The sequence below is a fragment of the Anser brachyrhynchus genome, assembly GCF_964034855.1.
Source record: "Anser brachyrhynchus genome assembly, chromosome: 1".
Lineage (NCBI taxonomy): Eukaryota > Metazoa > Chordata > Aves > Anseriformes > Anatidae > Anser > Anser brachyrhynchus.
The window spans coordinates 103253904-103264432 of record NC_137694.1 but is presented as its reverse complement, the minus strand read 5'-3'; the positions used below and the strand labels follow the sequence as shown (position 1 = coordinate 103264432).

Here is a 10529-nt window from a genome sequence, read left to right as displayed (position 1 = left end):
GATCCCTCACAATCTTTGTTGACCTCCTTTGGACACTCTCTAATAGTTTTATGTCTTTCTTATACTGTGGTGCCCCAAACTGCACGCAGTACTCGAGGTGAGGCCGCACCAGTGCAGAGTAGAGCGGAACAATCACTTCTCTTGACCAGCTAGCAACAACAATGTCCTTGATGAACCCCAGTATACTCTTGATCTTTTTGGCTGCCAGAGGACACTGTTGATTTGTGTTTACCTTGCCAACAACCAAAACCCCCAACATGGGCTAAGATTTGCAGCCTGAATTGTCCAGGATGGACAGTTCCCTTTTGTGCTCCAAAAGATGAAAGCTGAGATGAGCCCACCTACCTAGCAACATGAACAAATGTCTATAAAACTTCATACTAGATTAAAGCTGGTACATACAGATATACAAATGAAAAGCATTCAACGTCCTGTAGGTCACAGGACTGTGGTGTAAGATACTTCAACAACAAAATAACATTTTGCTTGTTACATATATTAAGAAATTTAAGGTGTCTGTGTTGAATGCAAGAGTCTATATCAAGTATCCCAAGAGTTGCACACATCCTCCTCACTATTTCCTAGACTCATAAAAATTTAGGCAGAAAGAAGAGGTCTCCAATCCAATCCTGTGCTGACAGTAAGAACAACTTCAGAGCTTCAGGGCCTTGCCCGGGCAAGTTCTGAAGATATCCAGGGACAGAGATTCCCCAGTCTTCTGTAGAACTTGTTCCAGTTGAATGAACTTTGAAGATCTTATGCTTAGCTTGATTCAGAAGTCTGCAGTCCTTCTTGCTGGTAATGGTTGGTCAATGAGCTGCAACCAGCTCAGAAGAACTTCATAAAGACTCAGGTAGAGAAGTAAGGTAGCAGAAGCTACAGCTTGACAAAAGCTGTCAACATGTTGGTTCAATATGTGACTGGACTCTTGACTAAGGGAATTTCAATGAGAAATAGGTCTAGACTGAGAATAAGACAATACACACATGGGAAGCAAATTTGGACATTCTTTAATGCTGTTAGATATTCTGAACAATACAGGAAATAAAGAAATCAGAAACCAGGCTTTGAACCTACCCTGGAAACCAACAATTATTCTCTCTCATCTTCATTGTAATCTCCCTGTCAGGTAGGGCATGAGTAGTTCTTCTCCAAGTGGGAAAAAATGGGATAGAAGAGATGAGAGGAAGCAGAAGAAGGCTCCTTATGCAGAATAGCATCTTTATGTTATGTTTCTATGAGTGGAAGAAGTAAGAGAAATTCCTTTCCTAGTCACAATGACAGTGGGGAAAACCAATACATATTCCTGACTCTCCACTCAGCACAGACACAATGAGTTGTCCTGTTATACACAAAAAGTGAACAGGATTGTAGCCAGCCTTCCTACCAGAACAGGTGACCATCACATTTAAGAAGCGTGACTGTGCTAAAGGGAGAAAGAGCTAATCCTGTAAAGCTTCTGCATCCTCATGCTTACTCATGGTCTCTGTAATCCAGTCCAGGTAACGTACTACCTTGGTGTAAAGACCAAAGGTACCACATCTTGGTCCCCAGGAGATCAGCCCAGCCACATAGTACCGGCTATTATCAAGAGGATCTTGGATGGAGTAGGCTCCACCACTATCCCCCTTACAGCTGTCCTTGTCACCACCAGCACAGATCATATTGTCAGTGAATCGGTAAGCACTGGAATCAGCAGGGCCCTCTGGTTTCACAGAACGGCACTTGTCCATGTCCACCACAGGAATCTGAGCCTTCCAGAGATAAATAGGTAGTCTTCCTTTCTCTTTCTGTCCCCAGCCAGCAATATAGCCTAGAGTCCCTTTTTGTAGCTCATATTCAGGTGATTTACCGGGAAGACAGAGGGGTGAGATGTTTGGGCCCATCTTCACAGGATCCTTCAGCTTCAGTAGTGCAATATCATTATCGAAATCGGTCCTGTGGTAGTCTTTGGGCTGCTTCTTCCAGCCCGGATGGATGAATGAAGCCTCTGCAATCAGCTTCTGGGCATCCCGGTACAAAGATTCTCTACCAACATTGATTACACCAACAAACATGTCAGGCTTGTCAAATCCCTCCAGCACATGAGCTGCAGTCATCACCCATCTTTCAGAAATGAGCACACCAGCTCCTCTTGGGTAATCAAAATACACCTGCCAGGGAAAGTTGCCCTTTTCTGCACGGGTGCCTCCAAAAATCTTTGCTGTCTCCCTGATGGGATTACTGGGCACCCCACAGACTAGAAAGAAAAGGAAAAGAGAGGAACCAGATGAGAGAATTAGCAGTTACAAATAGGTTTTCTTTGGTACTACTAAAAAGCCCACAGTCTCCTCCTTCCTCTGTCTTCTAAATTACTCTGGTGCTGAGTAGCCTTTGTTTATATTCTGTCATAGAATTTGCAACAGGCATTTACAGAGAAATTCAAGAAAATTCAAGAAAAAATCCTATCAACCTTCAATTTAGGCTGAAAATGCTTGTTCTCAAATTCTTGTTCCGGAAAGTCAAATATTCACACCATTGTCAAACAGAAAGTGTTGGGTATGCCAAAGTTCACAATTTCATTGCACTCTACTTAGCATTTTTACTTTGCGGAGTTACATTCCATAGGTATAGGTAAATATTTTTCAAATATTAGAAAAAATATTTGTTTATGTTCTTAGAGCTACGACACTACTATTTAAAAGGATTTTTTTTCGGGGGGGGAGAACTACAGATAGTCTCAGTTTAAGTGCTCAGATTTGTTGTTGAAGTTTTACCATTTTCTCTCTCCATTCTTTTAGTGTGTAAAATCTTAAGCAAAGGGTCAAAGGAGATCCTATCTGTGAGTCTTGTTGGTGTAGAGGTGCTCTGTGCTTTTTGAGTAAAATGTTCTACAAGGTCTTGCAGAATGTGAGCATAAGGGCAAGAATAAGGCTGATCATTCTTACATAGCTAGGAAACTGATTGCTTTACACATCTGCTGATTTACATTGAACCCTTAGTCATATTGAGATTAAGGAATTATAGCTGGTAGGTAGCTTCCAACTCAAATGAAGAAGAAGAAGGGACCTCTCAATGTCTCTAGTTTAACACCCTCCTCATCCCTAACTGCCCTTCCCCCACCATCCTATCTGTAAACCAGGTTGCTCAGGGGGTTTGCCAAGTGGCTTGTGAGCATCTCCAACAATGGTGATTACCCAGCATCTCTGGCCAACAGTTCTAGTGCTTTGGGGGAAAATTTTTCCTTAAATACAGTCAAAATTTATTTCATTGCAACTTGTGCTCATTGCCACTTATATCACTGTGTCCTTCTAAGGACACTATCATATATATCACTATATTGCCTTGTATCACTGTGTCCTTCTAAGAAAAGTCTGTCTTCACACTCTTTGTAACGCCCTTTTAGGTTGTAAATTCCCTGAGTTTCATTTTTCAATTTGTCTTTTGCACTGTGCACTGTCATAGTCCAAGTCATCTTCAGCTGCGTCTTGTAGTTTAAAATGCCCATGAGGTTTTGGGGGTTTGGAGTAGCAAAAACGCATCGCATACAACTAGCAGTAGGGATGCCGCCTCCTCTAAGAGTGGTTGATAAACTGAACATTGTCCAGAATATAAAAGATTTTAAATCCTCTGTATGAGCTGGAAGTTAAGCCCCAGCCATAACTACCAGTAGTCAGGAGCAGTAGTACCCATGCACTTTCCTCCTCAATTTCCCTCGTGTACAAAGAGAGGATGAGAAAGTCCTGGATAGGGATATTGCTTAAGTATTCAGACCCACTGAGTACTGTTAATACTGAAGGACATGTGCTCTTTTAAGCATTTAGGCTTCAAGTGAAAGCACTGTAAGTCTTTTCCTTGTAGTGCTGCATCATTAGTGCCCAGTGGACAGCTGACCCCAGGGAAGGTTTGAAGAGAAGCTACAGCTCTCAGCGTAGCTTAGGAATGACTGAAGAAAGAAAGGTCTGACAGTGCTGGACATCTTTTTTGACCTGTAAACCTTTTTGATACCTTCAAAACTGTCAGAGATCTAAAGCACCGAACAACTTGAGAATGTGCACACTTGAAGGAGGGAAAACTGGTGCAGGAACAGAAAAATGAACGAAGTAGTGGTCTTCACATACTACATGCATATATGCACAGGTTTTGGTAGTACCTGCAACACATTTTGGTAGCTCTGTTCCCATTTCTTCATGGATCCATTGTCCACTGGCTGAGCATTCATACACAACTTGGAAAACACAAGAAAAAAAGAGTGCAAGAAGAATACAATTGAGATGAAGAGAGGGTAAACAGTGTTACTGTATAAGATGATGTATTAACCTTCTCAACTCCAAAGAAAGCACAGCTTGGTAAACATTGCTGAGATCTCCCTAGAAGCAGACAACCCCACCAGGATGCTTCTGCCCCTGTTTTGGAGAGACCTCATCTAATATGCTTCTTGAGTCCTTTATTTCTCCACCAGAAATGTGTGGCAAAAATCTCCATGGTTCAATGGAGGTTCAACCAGGCAAATGGAGATAGGACTTGCTGATACATCTAAGGTCAACAGCCCAACCGTAGACATTATGACAGTGTATTGAACACAAAGGCAACACAAAATTACTGCTTGCAACCCCACACCAAAAAGAATCTTTGTCCAGTCTTGACCTGATGGGATATAATCCCAGTCCCATGGCAATGCCAGTACTATTTCTTAGGCCTTTCACCAAAGAAATTTGCTTATGTAGCAGACACAATACTTACCTTCCCCTGTGTTTTTTAGGGTATAGTAAGGTGCGTTACAGTGATACCGGACAGCAGCTTTGTACAGAGGCTCATGAATTTTGGAGATGTATTCAACTTGTCCATTTTCAATAGGAAGTGGTTCACCACAGTTCACAGCTGTAGAGAAGAAAAACAAATGATCAAAGACAATTGAAGGGGCATTTCACCCAACAATCTGATTATTCTATAGTATGGGGAACTACTCAGCTCCCCTGGTCCCTGTATGGTCATCCATGCTTACTTCCTCTGTTCTTTCAGCATGCTTACATGCCAGTCCTTCACTGTCCTACTAGTGTGGAGATGTGCCTAGTGCCTAAAGACTCCATTTCAGTCTGCTTCCTACAATACAGAGAGAGTTCACTTACGAACACAGCTGAAATGAGAGTTGCTCCATTCACCATTGTCCTGACAGCTGGAGTGAAAAGTCCTGATGCTGCCTTGTTTCTAGGGAAAAGAATACGACCTATGTAAGTAACTGGCCATGAAATTTACCTGTAATGGGCACTTCAGTGAAGGGTCCTCAGAATGCTGCAGTGGCTGGAAGAAGTTTCCACCTTCTACAGATGTGGCAAAATCTTTGAGTCCCAAAGGTGCTCAGGACACCTGATGGAGATGGCAGCAGGAAGCTGCTGAGAGGGGCAAAGAGGGTATATGCTTTTTTGTGTAACTTACCACTACAATTTCATAGCCTTCCACGCAGGTCACCTTCACACTGTCCTCGAAAGTATACCTGTCCTTCTTTGGGTCAAGAACAGAGTTGGAGATGACACTCGGGGGACAGGTTATGGCTTTGAAAAGACAAGAAGAAATCAATGATTAACTGGTTCAAGATTTACTCTCCTTCCAGTTCCCAACTTCTTTCCTACCAGTGATTATTCTCCCTAGTTAACAGGCATCTTCTGTTTAGTTAATAGCTCCTTAGCTCTGACTAGCAAACCCAGCAGCTGTGAACATGTTAACATGATGTTGTACCATGAATCTGATCTGGAGCAAGGTCTCCCTAACTCAGCAGCAGAAGGAATACTTTCCCAAGTGTTTACTCACGATCTGCATAGTAGCGTATTTTCCAGCCTTTATGCTGTACTGCCTGGTCTGTTTGGAAGATTATGTCAAGAATGTTGTTCCTAGTCTTGATTTCAGAAGGACCTGGGAATTTGCTGCCACAATAGGGACCAAAACGCTTCTCTCCAGAGACAAGCTGGGAAAATAACAAACAAGAATAAATGAAAAATTACGAAATGTATTCTCAAGAACTTTAAAAGGCAGCGTAGATAAAGTTAAGCAGTCAGAGAGTCTTCTGAATATGAGGACATTGAGGGGAGACCCAGAGCATCCTGTCTCCCACCCTACACCTACCGTTAAGCTGTCATGGCAACTCCCTTTTGAGTCAGCTGGTTCCACATCGAAGTCCTCGCTGCGTATGGTCAATGCCACAAAGTAGCCTGGCCTCAGAGCCACTCGGTACTCGCACCGTGAGTTCTCTGGGTACTGACTGGGATAGTTTGGGCTAGTAATCTCCCCTGATGACTCAGTGAAGACATTTCCACTGCAGTTCACTAAGGAAGGAACACAGTGAGGACTCAGAAAGGAAATGGTTCACCTATGAAGCAGACAAGCTTTCCTTCTTTCACTGCTTCTCCAGTCTATCCAGTCACCTGCATTAACCACCTCTCAACACTGCATCTTTCCAAGAAATTGAACACCAGGGCAACTCCCTATCCAGTTAGCCAGGGACCTTAACTTCTAGTGGACTGAGCTACCTTGCCTTCCTGTCAATCCTTTGGAAGACAACTTCTTGGCGTTCTCAATACTAGCGAACAGCTTCAGCATATCATTAATTTTGCTCAGTCTTGCATAATTTCTTCTAGTATCCTCTATTTCTCCCTCCTTTTTTTTTTGTTTTTGTTTTTAACCTTCCATCTGTGGTTTAGGCTCTCTTCCCTCTTGTGCAGGTTCTCATTTTATACCCCTTTCAACATGTCACATTTGTGACTTTGCAATTTTTTGATTTGAGCCAACGAGCACCTTGGCCATTTTTGTATCTTCTTTGAACTACCCTGCTTTGTCAGGAATTAAAGGATTCACAGGTAGCAGTATGCTAAGAAGGGTTTCCATCACAGACTTTAGGGAGCGTCATTTAATAGTTTCTTGATTCTCTTGATACAAAAAAACACAAATGTTAAGAATATGTTAACAGAAATTCACAAAGTCTACCTCCAGTTCAGATTTGCATTGGGATGTTCTTTTCTTTAAAATATATCTGTCATGACTGGTTGAGAAGGTTGATAGAGAACGTCTTCCAAGTACAATATCTCACTTGGCCTAAGCTAACTCTTGCTGTTGGCCACAGTTCATGTAGAATCTCTCACCTCCACATGTCTTCTTATCCTCATAGAGGAAATACTCTGGTGGGCAGGTGCAGAAGTAACCTCCAATATAATTATTACAGTAATGACTGCAAGGTTCCTCCGCAAAATCCATGCACTCATCCAAGTCTGCAAGTGTGAAAAGAAAAGATGTCAGCCAATGTTAGTGAAATGGGAGCTAAGGGCAGGGGGAAGATGGGATAGCGAAGGAAATAATAATGACCAACAAGGAAAATGGATCACTGAGGCAGCACGTAGACTGACCATATTGGAAAGCAGTCTTGCCTGCTTGGATTTCTTTTAAATAAGGCCCTCTTGTAAGGAAACCCCTTCTGTCAGCTTTCCTTCTCCTCCTAGTCCTGGACACTACAGAGGTTCAGAGGATCCTGTTTTAACCTTACCCACTGCAACATAGTAGGCTGCAAAACCAGTGAAATGCTCCTCATTGGAAAAGTCTGATTGGAAGGTCATAGTCAGGGTGTTATAAGGGACATGGAATTCCTCCACAATCAAGGAGCCAGGGACACGAGGTTTCTTTCGCCCACAAAGCACGCCTTCAACATGGCCGCTAGACAGGATCTGTGGAAGAATGCAGAGAGGTCTTATCTTGTTACTGGAATATGTGTAATTACCAGTGCTTGAGTCTTTCAGCTTATAAGCAGCTAACTAAAGGCTTCTAAATTGCATGCATTTGTCACGACATTCATGTAGATATCCCAGGGCACAGCGATGTCACACAGTTAGCAGAAGGGTCCGAGACTACTGTGTAATCCACAGATCTGGACAAGGTCGGAAGACCAGCAGACAGCATTCAACGGAGCAGAGCCCCTAGCAAACAAGTTTCATGCCATTTGTAAGACGCTTGGGGTGTGCTCCCTATTACTGACTTCCCAGCTCTGAAATACCTGTCTTCATTTTCGAGATACAAATTAAGCCAGAGAATTCTTTGTTAACAGCCATTCTTCAGGCCTACTTTTACAAAAAAATTGAACGCTTTGTTTCAAAACCCTTCACTGGCAGGCTGCAGAGCATCCTAACAGGTACATTGGTTTGTTGCAAAGGACATGTTATTACATCTCCCAGCAGAGCTCATTCATCCTGCAGTCCCACCTTGGTCCTTCTCCAATGTCTCCTTCTGGTGCTGCACCTGATCTTATTGCCCCTTTTCACACTTAGCTATTGCAGCTGGGATGTTCTTGTTTCTGTCTTTTTGTGTGGAAATATTTTATGTTTTGTGCCCTGTAGAACAACATGGAGCAGGCACAGTGGAGCTCTAAGTTTTAAGAAAACCGTGGTGCATAGATGGTGGCAACAGGCCACTGCACTTTGTCTGAGTACCCACTATCCATACACAGATCTCATGATTATTTTTAACTTCAGTCATTCCCAATAAATATCCTCTTGCATTGAATTGTCTAGGTCTACTCATGGACTTATTCGGAATAATTTCACGGACAGAAAATCAATGCCCTTTCTATGAAAATGGGCATTTTCATGGGCTTTCATACCTGTGGCTCACTGACCTTGCAATATGTGCCTTGCAATACGGAGGTGTCGGTGATGGAATCTTACTATGGGTATAGGAGAAACATGGGGATGGTGGCATAGACAGGACACTCAGAAGGCAGACAATGCTCATGCAGTTAGGAAGCAAACTCGAGCCAATTTAGGGATGGCTAGTGCACATATATTCAGTCATTCAGGCTTCTTTGGGCTCACATCAGGAAGGATGTATCTCTTCTTCCAGCCCCGAGCTTTGTACACGGCTTTGCTGATCTATGCTATACCTCACCTTCTTGTCTTTTTCTCACTTGATGAGAATAGGGACAGTACCTTCACAGAGTCGTATTCACAGTTCTGCGATGGTTCAAGATCCATATGTGTGAAATAAAGGTGAATGCCATATCCTGGAGGGACCTCTATTTCCCAAGATTCCTGCAGATCATTTGGATACACCTGAGGATAATTGGGTGACAAGATCTCACCATACATGGAGGCTGCATCAGCCCAGACAGGGAGACAGAAGAAAATAAGGTACCTGAGAAAAGAGGAAGATGATATTGCAGAAGTCTTCTCCGTCCGCATATGAACACAGTCTCTAATGAAAAGGCTAGTCTTTGGCTGTATGTAGCATGCAGCTTAGCTCCTGGCTTTGGAGTTTTAATGACCAGTGCTGTGGCTGTGTGGGGTTTATCCTGTAGCCTTTCAAACAGGACTACATTCTCCATCCTGCTCTCTGCTCCTCTCCAGCTGTAGAGGAACTAGTAATGCTGCAGAAATTGAACAGAAGGGTCTTAAATGCTATCTATACCATACTTCACTACCTTGTTCTGGAAGCTACTTGGGCTACAGACATTCAGATTTGAGAATCAGTACAATACTACAGGAAAAACACCTAATTCATAAAATGAAATTATTAATAAAACTGAGTTCCCCATGGAGATTCAGTAACTCACCACATCTGGAAAAAGCTGATCTTCCTTTCTGAAAACTTTCAGGAATTGGACTTTGGAGTTACGGTCTGGGACAAAAAAAAACAGTGTGATTGATTAACGTTGCCTGTGCTTCTGTGCGTCTGCTAGGCAGGTCAAAGGCCCTAACACCCCAGCTTGCGGAGAATTCACCAATGATTTGCCTCAAAAGCAAATTTATATCACTGCTCTTTCATGCATACAGCAACCCCAAGCTTCAAGGAGGGATGCTAGGCTGAGTGCTGACAAAATGGGGCAGGTATCTCCAGCTTGTTACTCACTGATACTCACCTTCTCCCCTTAGGTTCACCAGTGTTTCCAAAGATCGTGTAGGTGTATAGCAAATTGACAGAAAGCACCTCCCCCCCGAAGTACCCAATTCGTTCTCCCCAGCACCCCAAAAATTATGCTAAGACCCTGGGCATGGGGGAAGCATGCACTGACCCTTCTAGCTGTCAGCGACCCTCAGGAATATTTTCCTTTCCCGTTTCTAATGCTTGCAATATTTACCTTCTCTCCCTAGTTCGTGTCTGCTTCTCTTCTCTCTTGCCTTCTCTTTTCTCTCTTTCTCTCTTTCTTTTTTTCTTCCTGTTCCCACCCTCCGAAAGGATCCAAGCCTGTGGTCTGGGTAAGGGCGCTGTGATCTGCAATAGCGCAGCACCCCCTAGCAGCAGGACGTAACTTCCAGTTTTCTGTGTCAGCTGCGGTGCGGGGAAAAAAGGCTTGCCGGCTTTCAGCAGAAAGGGGAATTTCCAAAACAAGTTGCACAACCCCGTTGGCTCAGGCTACGTGGGGGCGTGCACCGACCTGGTCTATATTACGGATTTTCGGGAAATCAGATGACTTTGGGGAAAAAAGGAGTCGGAGTTTTCGCATGCCTCCCCTCTCTCCCTCTTCCCCCTCCCCTTTGAAAGTTATGAACAAAATTCAAAGGGTGTAGCAAAAGGAA

General features: G+C 43.3%; 1 protein-coding gene across 1 annotated transcript; it reads right to left on the bottom strand.

Moving 5' to 3' along the window:
- Nucleotides 1-989: 989 nt before the first annotated feature.
- C1S (complement C1s) lies at nucleotides 990-10244 on the bottom strand. Its single transcript, XM_080599738.1, has 12 exons — nucleotides 10091-10244; nucleotides 9566-9630; nucleotides 8943-9147; nucleotides 7511-7688; nucleotides 7113-7238; nucleotides 6100-6299; nucleotides 5788-5941; nucleotides 5416-5531; nucleotides 5109-5187; nucleotides 4723-4860; nucleotides 4133-4207; nucleotides 990-2239 (listed from the first exon to the last, which is right to left on the bottom strand). Exons 2-12 carry the CDS (start codon nucleotides 9568-9570, stop codon nucleotides 1443-1445), a joined length of 2073 nt encoding a protein of 690 aa, XP_080455864.1. The 5' UTR covers nucleotides 9571-9630; nucleotides 10091-10244; the 3' UTR covers nucleotides 990-1442.
- Between the last annotated feature and the right edge of the window lie 285 nt (nucleotides 10245-10529).